Source organism: Schistocerca cancellata, chromosome 3 (assembly GCF_023864275.1).
Source record: "Schistocerca cancellata isolate TAMUIC-IGC-003103 chromosome 3, iqSchCanc2.1, whole genome shotgun sequence".
In the NCBI taxonomy this organism is placed as follows: Eukaryota; Metazoa; Arthropoda; class Insecta; order Orthoptera; family Acrididae; genus Schistocerca; species Schistocerca cancellata.
In genome coordinates, this window is record NC_064628.1 from 456,643,495 (window position 1) to 456,657,512 (window position 14,018).

General features: G+C 40.0%; 1 protein-coding gene across 2 annotated transcripts in view; it reads right to left on the reverse strand.

Moving 5' to 3' along the window:
* Positions 1–14,018, reverse strand: part of LOC126175225 (phospholipid-transporting ATPase ABCA1-like) — a 455,526-nt gene that overhangs the window by 222,310 nt on the left and 219,198 nt on the right. For both annotated transcript variants that reach the window (XM_049921856.1, XM_049921857.1), the window contains exon 13: positions 681–819. In XM_049921856.1, the coding sequence (XP_049777813.1) occupies positions 681–819 (139 nt within the window). The remainder of the gene's footprint in view (positions 1–680; positions 820–14,018) is intronic.

Below are 14,018 nucleotides of genomic sequence, written 5' to 3' on the forward strand. Positions count from 1 at the left end.
CAGTCCATTAACACCATAATCATGGAACATAAATGAACTTGTGAGCTGGGTCAGGCAGGAAACTGGTTGTGGCTGAGCATGCAGTGAGTGATGTGAAACACTGTACAAAATTTGCCAAAACTCAAGTTATATCTGTGGAAAGGATTCCCATATCCATCTGTTCCAAGAGGTCACTGAGATCTGCAAGCATAATAATAATTTTGACAAGTGGAAAAGCTTAGGCTAAGTTGATGTTTGATTTGTGTCTTACAGGTAACAACCACCGCATGTAGGAAATGGAAAGGCATTCTGGTAATAATAATGGAAAAGCCCTCAGACAATGCTGTCATAATACCTCCTCACTCATGAGCTAGACTTCAGAACACCATGAGCAATGGAGGATCACTCTTTGTCAATGTCAGCTAATCTTGAGGATTAAATGTATTATCCATCAAACAGCCATTGACCATTGGCCAAGTAAAACCTATAACAGTATACATGTGTAAATGTTTTTTTAAGTAATGAAATTACTGTTCTTCAGTGAAAATACTCTAGTAATAAGTAGATGTGTAACAAATATGGGAAAGATGTAGACTTGATAAAACATGTAAGCAACTATGAATATAGCTCCTACAGAAGAAGAGTTTCGTTTGAAATTACTAGGTGTGAGATACTGACAGAAGAAAGCATAATGACATTACCATAAAGCTTTTTCAAAAAGAGTGTTGTTCCGTAACATTTAATCTTTCCATGGTCCATGATTGCCACACGATCACCGAGAACATCTGCTTCTTCCATATACTGTGTGCTGATGAGAATTGTCTTCTGGCCCCTCATGCTCTGAAAATACAATAAAAAGTTACATTTTATAATGCAGGTGTAACACTGAAATATAGACAAATTTAGAGGATTCATGTGACTGAATATTAAAAAAAAAATACTACAAGCTACTGTATGGAGCATGTGAGAGGGTTCTATGTTCCAATATTAGCCACTGCCTGTCCTATTCCATTCAAGTATGGAGCAAGAAAAATGACTATCCCTATGCACCACCACCCACACATTGTAATACCCAACCCCCCCCCCCTCCCTCTCTCTCTCTCTCTCTCTCTCTCTCTCTCTCACACACACACACACACACACACACACACACACACACACACACACTTTTGGGTACTCTGAATCACACATTGCAGGATAGCATGTCCAGATATGGGGCAGTTCAGAGCAGATGATATTATGATAGACGAAGAAGAAATTGCTGTTGAGAGGTCATTTGTAAGAAACAGTATTTCACATACTAGATATTTGTCTGAGGAGACAATGTGTAATCTATACATTTGAAAATTAAAGCAAATGAAAATTTAAACATTCATAACAAAGAATTCAATAGTGCTCAACACTTCTGCTGTTCGGTGAGTTGTTACAGGGGTCATTATCCTTAGAAAAGCCAAAAGAGACCGCATGTAGCATCAGAACAGTTTGCTGTTAGTGAGAGGGCAGGTAAAGTTACAGTAGTGTGCATCACATGATTTCACTGTCCCAGATGAATGAAGCAACAACCTCATGTTTATTTTGCAACATGGAAAAAAAGGCATTTCAGACAGTGACTACACACTTCTATTAAAAAGGCTCAACCTTGAAACAGATCAAAGCAGGGCTGGATGAAGTTCATGGTACATCTGCTCATGTGTTTGCAATGGTTTACAACTGGGTAAATGTGTTTAAACATGGTCGTACATTCACAAAAGCCTGCAGGATATCCTGTGGAATGACCACCCCTCCCTAAATTACTGACAAAAATCGAGATATGGATTTGAGTGACCAACAAATCAAAGTGCACAAAATAGTTGAGGCCACAGGCATATTGCAATGTATGCCGGTTTCAATTTTGCATGAAAAAGTGGCATGAAAAAATCTCAGTAAGATGGCAGCCACGTTTGCTATCAGTGCAGAATACACACAACCTTGTGTTTGATGCTGAGGCTGTTTTGGCACTTTTCCCTTTTAAATCCTACCAAGTTTCTGCATCAATGCATAACTGTCGATGAAATGGGGATGCACTACTACATTCCAAAGACTAAGGAAAAATCAAAACAATCAGTTTTTGAAGGCAAATGGACTCCGCAGAATGTGAAGATACTTAAACTGGCTGGCAATGTGATGACCGTGGTTTTTTGGGATGTATGAGGAACCATCTATGTCTATTACTTGAAGAAGGGGCAAATAAAAATGAGAGAGTATTATGTATCATTATTGGACCAGCTGAGTGAAGAAATACTTGGAAAAGAAAAAGTCGTCTTCCATCAGTACAATGCACAGGCGCACACCTGCGCAGTTTTGATGGCTAGAATTAGGGAACTGAAGTTCAGTTTACTGCAACATCCATCCTACTCCCCAGATTTGGTCCCCAGTGAGTTTTTATTTCCGAACTTGAAAAAAAAAAAATTGTTCATCAGACAACAGTACACACCAAACCAGGTGGTCATCACCCAAACAGATTTCTATTTTGGAGATGATCTGTAATTCTACTTTTTTGGATGGCTTAAAAAAGTTGGAGCAGTGCTTGGCAAAGCATATAGGGTTAAAAGGTGATTATGTTGAAAAATACAAGCAGAATCCCAAAATAATTTGTTTTTCTTTCTTTTCTATGCACTTGTTCATATTCCACCAGACGTTTCGAAAGCAATAAATGAAATTACAGAGATTTTGTCAAAGTTCTAACTACGTTACAAGTACACAGTGATGTGAAATTTGTGTAAACTTCAACAAAAAATTCCTACATAAAGGACAATCTATGACTTGTGACCACGAGAGGAAAGCTGTATGCTCTGTGATACTTTTCTCTGGACTTGGCAAATAAGCAAGTAATGAAATGAAATAACTCACCCTGGTGTTAATTATACAATGGAGTAGATTTGTATTGAATTTGCTACAGAACTAATTGAATCTATTGTTGAAAGTCAGCCATCCTGCAAATTTTCTAATTCTAAAAGGTGATGAATTGATGAAGTCAAAATATGTTAAATATCAATGTTAATTCCTGCTGTGTAGGAAGAGTACTGAAAAATACATCATTGTTTACCATGAAAAGGAAACTATAAAATCACACGAGTTTTTGACCGAGCTCTCCTCAGTCATCGTCAAGTGGTAAGAATTACTGCTGTGTCACCGTTGCCGTGTTGTTATATAGACGCACTGCTGGCTGTGATGTCACTGGTACTCTCTTCCTCGCCATATATGGTAATGTTTTCATCCCCTCGTCCGTCATGCCCGTTTTAACCTCGCGATGGCTGGGTCACAGGCTGTGCAGAGCTGCAAACCGCCGTCCTTGTTAATGGTGTTTTCAGAGGTTTTTATATTAATAGCTTCTTTTATGATGCTATCCCAAAATCCCTTCATCCTCAAAACAACAGATGTTTCGGTGTCTAAGGCGTGTTCTGCCATGGCTGATTTTTCTGGATAGCATAGGCATAAGTACCTCTTGTGTCCCATCCGGCGTTGCTCCACAGTGCGTACTGTCTGGCTGACATAGTAACAGCCACACTGGCATGGTATCTTGTACACTCCAGACGTTCTAAGCCCTAGATTGTCCTTCACAGGCCTCATGAGCTGTCAAATTTTTTCTGGGGCCCTGAACACCAATGAAATGTTATATCTCTTCAGGAGTGGGCTAATCTTTCCCAATACGGTGCCACAGAAAGGCAAAAACACAAGTTCCTTGCTTTCTTCTTCGGTGGTGTTCACTTCTCTATTGGTGTGTTTCTGGTGTGTCACACCAGATATAGCCTGTTACACCTGTCCGTGGCTGTACCCGTTTTCCCGGAAGACATTTCGGAGGTGGCTCAGTTCTAGTGGCAGACTTTCAGCATCTGAGACTACTTTAGCATGATGGACGAAGGTATTCAGAATGCCACGTTTTTGTGCCGGATGGTGGTGGCTGAGAGCGTGCAGATGCCAATCTGTGTGTGTTGGTTTCCTGTAGACACTGTGGCTGAGGTGTCCATTAGTTTTCCGTTGAACGAGGACATCTAGGAAAGCCAATGCACCACCTGTCTTGACTTCCATTGTAAACCTGACGTGGCTGTGACCCCCCCCCCCCCCCCCCCCCCCACACACACACACACACAGAAGCGAAACTTCCGTACACGTCTGCAGTCTCTGAGAGCTGAAACTACACTGTGTAGTTTCAGCTCTCCGAGACTGCAGACGTGTGTGGAAAGTGCACTGGCATGCGTGCGTGTGTGTGTGTGTGTGTGTGTGTGTGTGTGTGTGTGTGTGTGTGTGTGTGTGTCTACTGCTGACAAAGGCTTTAATGGCCGAAAGCTATGATTGTGTGAATCTTTTTACTGTGTCTAACGCGACTCAGCATCTCCACTATATGGTGGATAGCAACTTTCCTTCTCTCGTATTGTTACATTCCATCCTGGATTTTCCATTGTTTAATATTATCACTTAAACATTTTCTTTTTAGCAATGTCAAATTTTACTGTATTCACATTTTTAATTATTACATTTTATCACTGTAACATCTTATGCACTTGGCAAGCCCACTACAGACCTTACCTACTGACTCTTCATTTACTGCATTCTGTACAATTTTATGATTGACAAAAATGAATAGACTTAGAGTAGTGACATCCAATGAGCTTACGGCATAAACATACACTGATGAGCCCAAACATTATGACCACTGCCCACCATGATGCTGGATGCCGTCTGGTGGTGATGTGGGTATGGGACATGGTAACAAAAGTATGTAAGCGAAGCAGACACGGACAATGGGATCCTAGCGAAGATATGGGCTACAAATGGGGAAAATTCATTGAGATAAGTGACTTTGATAAAAGACAGATTGTATTACACAGAGCATGTGAATGAGTAGCTCAAAAATGGTGAAGCCGGTTGATTGTTCACATGCTACTGTCATGAGCATCTACAGAAAGTGGTAGAAGGGCAATGAAACTAATACTACGAGCTAAACGGTTGGATGTCCATGACTCTTCACCGAATGTAGGGTTCAGAGGCTTGTCTGCTCTATAAAGTAAGACAGATGGTGATGCGTCGTATTTCTGCTAAAAGAGCACAACGCTGGTGCATGGAGAAGTGTTTTGGAGCACACCGTTCATTGTACAATGCTCAGCATGGAGCTCCACAGCGCACCACCCCTGTGTGTTTACACAATGACTCAATGACATCATCAATTATGATCACAGTGGGCATGAGACCATGGGAATTTGACCACTGATCAGTGGAAATGTGTCTGCTATTTGGGTGAATCACATGTTTGCTACGTTAGGTCAATGGTAGTCTCCACAAAAGCCATCATCGAAGTGAGTGGAGGGTGGAAACATGCAGTGCACCACGGACACAGGCTGCTGGCAACACTATTATACTATGAGAGACATTCTCCTGTGCTTGCATGGGACCTGTTGTAGTGATCGAGAAAATACTGACAGCTGAGAACCACCTGCAACCCCGATATCTTCTCCGACAGTGATGTCATCTTTCAGGAGTTTAACTGTCCGCGTCTCAGTAGCAGAACTCTACATAGTGTTTTAAGGAGCATTATAGTGAACTCACATTGATGTCTCAGTGACAAAAATCCATCTGCCATAAATCCTATAGAACCCATCAGGGTTGCTATTGTGCACTAGCACAGTGTATGCAAATCAGTGGCCGGTTATTTACGTGAATTACATGACCTGTGCAAATACATCTAATGTCACATACCTCTACAAACCTACCAACAAACTGTCAAATCCACAATACGAAGAATCAGTGATGTATTTCTTTCCAAAGATGGGCAAACAAGCTATTACGCAGCTGGTCATAAAGTTTAGGCTCGTCAGTGTGTGTTGTGTGTGGCCAATGCACTGCAGTTTGTTACGAACAACAGCAATAGAGGCAGTATGATTCTGCCAGACCTGTGGCCTAGTTAAACATCTGCAACAATGCTATGCTGATTTTGTGTGTATTTTATGACACTGTCACTATGACTTTATTATATTAGGATATGTTATGATACAGGTATGTCTTGTCATATTTTAAGTGCAATGTTTTCATATATGTGAAAGTAATAATTTTTCATCATGGACTATTTTATTGTTCTAATATGTAATCTGTTCATTACTGTATTTCATTTCTCATATTTTGCTGAGATCTGGAGGCGGTCATTGCTGACCATAACTGGTAGTTTAAGGACCATAAGTTTTATGACACTTGGCAGAAATAAATTCATTCTACCCTTCCTAGATCAGGTGTTTTAATCTGCGACCATGTCACAGCTTGTGACACATTATTATGTCTGTGCAGAAAGTGGAACTATGGATACTATGAGTTGTATAGCATTTTTCATCACTTGCAGGATTTCACATACAAAGTCAATAGTTATGGGCCATCTTCAAGAAGATAAAACCATAGAGACTTCATCCATGCCTTCCATATGAAGCTGTACTACAGTCCTGAGACACAGATCAATGATGGGGGATTGTCTTTCAAGGCAATTTTCAATGGCATGAACTAGAGCATGACGATCGGTCAGACACGCCACATGGCCAAGACCTAGGCTCAGGATGCTGCAGGCAGCTCTGACAGAACTTTCAGAAAAGCAGGTCACTGTTTCTCCATGAGAGGCAGCAATGCTGCAGGCTGAACTGCTTGCAGTGTGGCATTGCAGTTAGTGTTCCTGGCTGGCGTGGTGCAGCTCACCATTTAAAAGTCAACTGCCTGTAATTATTTTTCATATGGTAGTTAACATTTCTGGAAGGTTTTTCAAATTTCTGTTGTTTGTAGTGTTTATATAATCTGCAATATTCGAAGTTTTTATAAATAGCTACACTTCTTGTCCTGGAGTTCAATTCTGTTCTGGCTGTGGACTGGTGTTCATAAAATATATGCCTTCAGTTCTAGAGTTTTATGCGAGATTTTCTAACACTTGATTCGTTTATTTTTGGTAGCTCCAAAAACAATGCAGAATGATCAGAAATACCTAAATCAATGCAGAATTTTCTTGCATCATACAATGCACAATTTGTCAGAATGTTATAAATACAGGTTGCAGTTTGTTTACTCACTTTTGTGAATTCTATGAAGTTTAGCTTGAAACTAGATGCTCAAATCAGACCAAATAAAATACCCCAGTTCACTGCATTCAGTTATTACATGGTCCAGTCACATTAATGCAATCACTGTCTATGTTTAATGTCAATGTGCAATAACCACTCACAGATGGCAGGTTGTAGCATTACCAGTGGAGGGCATATAAGGCATGGAAGGGGGCTGCGGAAAACAGTGCAGTCATCATTGTAATGCAGAAATAGAGTGATTTATCTGACATCCAAAAGAGCATGATCATTGGCTTTTGGGCCAAAGGTGGAGGCATTTCTGAAATGGCTAAGTTTGTAAACTATTCATGTGCCATTGTGGTTAAGGAATACTGTGCATGGTAGAATGCCACTATCAAAATTAACATCGAGGTAGCCCCAGTGCACCAACAGCCATAGATAACAGGGTTGAAAAGCTGCTGTGGAGATGTGTATGGGTGAATAGACATGCAAATGCCGAGCATCTGACAACCCAGATGAACCAGTGGGCTACCAAAAGTGTTTCCTCAATGATCGTTCAGTGAACATCGCTGTGTATGAGCTTCCGTGGCCGGTGCCCGGCTCATGCACCAATGCAGACAGCTGTTCACTGGCAACACTCACAACTGGACATCCACTGAGGCAACAGGTGGCCTTTTCAGGTGAAATACATTTTGTGCTCTATCAGACTGATAGCCAATGGCATAGAGGTGTGAAACAATTGAAAACGAAACACTCTGCAACAATTGTGAGAAGGTTCCAGGTCGGAGGAGGGAACGTTATGGTCTGGGGAATGTTTTTGTGGCATTTCCTGGGTGATCTCATCATTCAGGAAGGCACAATGGATCAACACAAGTACATATGTATCCTTGGGGACAATGTCCACCACTACATGCAGTTTGCCTTGTGCTCAGCATGATGGTATCTACCAGTATAACAATGCACCATGTCACACAGCTCACAGTGTATGTGCATAGTTCGAAGGGCACAGAATGAATTTTACCCCACTCCCCTGGGCACCAAACTCCCCAGATTTAAACCCAATTTAGAATCTGTGGGACCACCTCGATAGGCCTTTATGAGCAATGAATCCACAACCAAGAAACCTACCACAGCTGGCCACATCATGGCATGGGTTCAAATCCCTGTCAGTACATCACTGAAACTCTTCGTGGCTGTCTTGCTCACTGCAAAATGTGGTTATTCAAGCTTTTGACAGGTGGTCACATTAATGTGACAAGACACTGTATGTTTATATTAAAATCAGTAGTTGTTGTAATTCTTTTTTATCCTCTCTCTTTTGTTAGTTTCTGTAAGGACTCCTTAGATTAAACAAAACTGCTTTTGTTATTTCTTTACCTCGGATTCTATGTACTATAATTTTTAAAATATTTTGTCTCTTCAATTCTTCACAACAACTTTCAAATACCCTGATCAACGAGAACATTATGACCACCTACACAATAGCCAGTATGTCCACTTTTGGCATGGATAACAGCGGCGAGGCATCGTGGCATGGAAGCAATGAGGCCTTGGTATATCACTGGAGGGAGATGGCACCACATCTACACACACAGGTCATCTAATTCATGTAAATTCTGGGAAGGGGGTCAATGAGACCTGACTTTACATTCAATCGTACTGCATATGTGTTCAAACAGGTTCAGATCTGATGAGTCGAGGGGCCAATCAATTTGAACTTGCCACTGTGTTCCTCAAACTACTCCATCATGGCCTTGTGACATGGTGCTTTATCTTGTTGAAAAATGCCTCTGCTGCTGGGAAATATGATCGTCATGAAGAGGTGTACATGGTCCGCAATGATACTCCTTAGCCATCATGGTGCCTTGCATGAGCTCCACTGGATCCATGGATGCCCACATGAGTGTTATCCCGAGCATAATGGAGCCACCACTGCCACCCTGTCTCCATCCTGCCGTTTAGGTGTCAAGGAACTGTTCTCCTGGAGGATGACAGATTTGCTCCCTCCCATTGACATGACAAAGAAGGTATCAAGATTCATCAGACCGTGCAACACTCTGGCAACTGTACCAACGTCCAGTGCCGATGGCCACGTACCAATTTCAGTCATAGTTGCCGATGTTGTTATCATAACATTGGCACATGCATGGTTCATTGGCTGCGGAGGCCCATAGTTAGGAGTTTTTGATGCACTGTGTGTTCAGGCACACTTTTATTCTGCCTAGCACTGAAGTCTGATGTTAGTTCTACCACAGTTCACCACCTACTCTCTTTTATCAGTCTGCCCAGTATACAATATCTGACTCTGTATTGAGAGGTGGCACCCAACTTCATGATGTCTAGGCACGGTTTCGCCATTTGTTGAAGACACTCACTCACCACAGCACTCCTCAAACATCTGACAAGTTGTTCAGTTTCTGAAATGCTCATATCGAGCCTCTGGGCAATCACAATCTACCCTCGATGAAACTCTCATAGATCACGCAACTTCCCCATTCTACACATGGGCAGCATAATCACTGATATTACATGCACTCACTGTATGTGTGTGTGTGACTAAACGTCACTCCTCATCAGGTGACACTGCTATCGCATGGATGGGTTTATATTGATAGTGGGTTGGTCGTCATAATGTTGTGGCTGATCACTGTGTGTCAACATTTAGGAAATTATCATCATCTCTTATGTTATATGCTAAAGTATTTTTAGTCAGAATATGGGAACCCTCATGAATTTTGTTACTTCTACAAAAACTAAAAGCTACAATATAGTTCTCCAATTCATTATTACAGAGCAGAAACTTACGTTAAACATATGTATAATTTTCTTAGTCATCTTCAGCCAGAATGAAACTAGCACAAGCCAACCAATGCCCCATCTTGCAATCAAAATGACACACAAGCACAATGCCGACATTGCAGAAAACGGAACAAATCCAAAAGAGAGTGACCCACCTTTCGTGCAACCAAAAGCTTGTAACTGTAAACTCAGCAACATGAGCTAAGCAAACTGAGGCCATCATATGACTGTAACAGCACAGTTTGAATTTGTAAGACAGAGTAAAAGTTTCACAGGAACTCTTATCTGTCTGATGATATCATGGAAAAGCAACAAGCTGAAATTCTGAAAGAGGGGTGAAGACTTCTAATGAACCTGAAAAAGTATCCCACATTTGGTCATCATTGGTCCAACATATGGCCCAATATAACATCACTGCCTCAAGCCGGTAGTAGTAAATACTCAGGTAATTCATAGCATGCTGCCCCACCACACTCCAACAAACAGTAGAGCTTTCAACACACGTACTTACATTAGTAAAGAATTTGATGTAATCTTTTCCTCTGTCTGTGTGTGTGTGTGTGTGTGTGTGTGTGTGTGTGTGTGTGTGTGTGTGGGCACGTGCACGTGCGCACGTGCCCATTTCCTTTCTGAAGGAACATTTGGCTGAAAACTAACAGTCTTTTTGTTGTTCCAGTCCACAACTCAATGTGTCATCTTCATGGTGAATAGTAATCTATCCTTTTCATAATATTGATGATATTCCAACCTGGACTTTCCACTGTTTGTTTCATATATATGCCATTTATGTTTAAATGCATCAAGAATGTGCTTTTAATAGTGTTAAACACACCTTTTTATAGTTTTTTTTTTTATTTTATTTTTACCTTTTATTCCTTCAGGCAGCCTGTCACCCTCATCACTCACATTCATTTTCCTTTATTGATCATAATTTTGCATATTTCAATAAACATCTTGCTTACTGTTGTAAACCCTAACCAAATGCAGGCCGTGCTTTGTAAGTAATCTGTTGTCATTAAGTTACTAGGATCTATAATTATTATTCCAAGCTGATTACACTATTCTCTGATGTTGCAATTTATTTTGCCTGTATATATAAGGATCATTGATCTACTGTGGATAATGCCACTTACTACTACTCTTGATGTACAAGTACATTTTCCGAAGTGTTAATCACATTTCTTGTTTCACTGAAGAAACCTTATTGATTGCAGCTTCAAAAGTGATCTGTCCCCACATGGATAAAAATTCCTTTGTAGTTTGCATTATAATTTATATTCTCTGTTAGGCTATGTTGTGCTTCCAGCATATTTTTCTAATGTTTATTTAGTTGACGAGTTCTTACACCTCAGCGAACACTGATTGTGCAATCTAATGCTATCAATTTTAAAGCACAAAATTTCTCATTATTAGAAATTCATTTTCAACAGTTCATTTAGTACCATATGTACTGTTTTTGTACTTTATGTTTGTCCATTTTTATTTTTCTGTTGGTTTTGTAGATCGTTTATTATTTGCAGTTTTGCCAAACATGCCACCTCATATTGTGGTTATGTTTTGTCACTAAATCTGTATTTTCAAAAGCACATGCGTGCTTTTCGTTTTTGAGTCTCACACTGGAACATTACAAATGACAGTGATGTTATACAGTGTGTTATAATTTAAGTGCAGCTAATCACAGAGACGAAGTGTGGGCTATTATTATTGTATGGCAGCAAAATTTCATAGATATTCTAATGCATTAATGCGGAACCAATTTATGCTGGAAAACAAATTAGTTACAATTTTTATCACCAGGTGCAAATGCGATACTGTGGATACAAGAAAGATGTATAGAAACGTATCCATACGTAATGGATTAGGAATGGGATGTGGGCAGAAGAGGTCAGAAAAGTGAGAAAGGTATAACGTTAATTTTATTATTAATTGCCACTTACACAGTGTGTTCAATATGAGCACTGCAAATGTCAATGAGATGCTGCATCTGTAAAACAATGTCATCAACAGTTGCTCACAGTAGTTACCATGGAATGTGAGCAACATGTTGCTCCATACTGGACTTCAGATCAGGAAGAGGCTGAGATGGCGCTGATGAATGCCTTCTTTTAGATATCACCAGAGCCAAAAATCACATGGGTTCAGATCAGATGATCTTGCAGGCCGTGCATCTGGAAAACCTCTGGAGATGACACGTTCATGGAATGTCACATCAAGCAAATCTTCCAATGGGCGAGTGACAAGAGGTTTTGCCCTATCTTGCATGAAAACAGTGTTTCCACACAGTTGGGCTCTTTCAAAGCAGAAATAACATGCTGTATAAGGAGGTCTCAATAATGTGAGAAGTCATGGTACACCTGACAATCCCTCTGGGTGTATTTCCTTGAAAGAAGAAAAAATCGAGAATGAAGGTGCTCATGAATCCACAACACACAGTCACAAATGGTGAGTGCAATGGTTCTTTGTGCACAACACATGGTTTAACAGTACCCCAAATTCAGTAGTTCTGTGTATTCACCTCACCCCGTGGTGTAAAATGTGATTCATCACTCCCTACAGTTGTGCCCAGCCACATGGTGTCAACTTCAATTTGTGCCAGAAAGCAAAGAGCATATTTAGAACTTTGCAGCAGAGCATGAGGTTTCAGTTGCTGCACCGTCTGGATATCGTACAGGTATCAATGTAAAACACACCACAAAACTTTCCGCACTATTGACTATGGGATGGACAACCCTTGTGAGACTGCACAAGCACTAGCACTACCCAGGAGTGTGCTTCACAGTCAGTTACCATTTAATGACACTGGGCCTGTCCTCATACCTTTCAGGTGGCCATACTCCGTCAATATAGCACTGTAACTGCTGTTCACATACAACAGTTTCACTAACAGTGCACCATCTCTCTCCCTAACAGCCATACCATTCACTCATGTTAAGGCTTGTCAAATGACAGCATGGATGTCATACCGTCATAGGAACAGTATACAGTACCAAATTTGCACCTGGTGACCACAAATGCATCAACCTCATTTTTCAGCATAAATTGGGTCTGCATTATTGTATTAGCATATCCGTCAAGTTTCACTGCCATATGATAATTACAGCCCACAATGGACCTCCATTAGAAGCAGCACTTTAATTATGAACACCCAGTATAATGGTGGTGACCTCAACAAAGCAGGTGCCAAAATCCTTTGCAGTTTTTTCAAATGGATTTTCTGTCACTGGTTGGGAGACCCCCAAATTTTTTTTTATACTTCTATCAATTTTACTGAATAAAACTTTTATATGACAACAATATAAATGTATTATGCAAGTTTAAGATGGGTGAAAGCCTGAAATGTATCTTGGCATAAAACAATGCTATAACAAATGTGGCAGTTGCTATCTTCATTCGAGAAATTTAAATAATTCAATTCAAAGCTATAAAGTTCACCTGCCATTAACATGGACAAATCAATGTTCAATGTGGCAATTTCTTTGATCCACTGATTCTTCCATCCATTTCTTCATTTATCTCTATAATTCCAACAGATTTCCAATTCCAAAAGTTAAGTATTTTAATTATTTTAATTAATGTTTTCTATTACTTGAGCTCATATGTAAATGGTCAAAATCCAGCATATTTAAATATTTAAACATTTAATATTCTGTAAAAAGACTCTTTCAACACCATTACAATATATTGTGCAAAGCGTTCCATGGAACACATAAGTAAATAAGTAAGTAATTAAGTAAGTAAGCAACTAATCAACCAATCAAACTTGAAATTAAAATCCTTTCAGGTACATATGTATTACAAGTCTCCCCTAGTGTCAATCATTTAAAGCTGACACCAGCATTAACTGTTAATGTTAGTTATTTGCATATTCTATGGATCACAACTATGGTCTTTCACTATGATGAAATAAGACAGTTTTACAATCATAGTACACATTCTCAGTGAAACATTTGTGAACAACCTGACCATTTACATGATTTCTTATGTTACTCCCTCTCCCTCAACAAACAAACAAACACACACACACACACACACACACCATCATCCTACAATACATTCAAAAATTCTATTACAGAGGAGGAGTGGTTGTCAAACACATATGATATTGTTTGTGTCTGAAGTTAATTTTAGACTATGCAGCATCTACAAATGGCTTCTGTTAAAGACATTTTATGC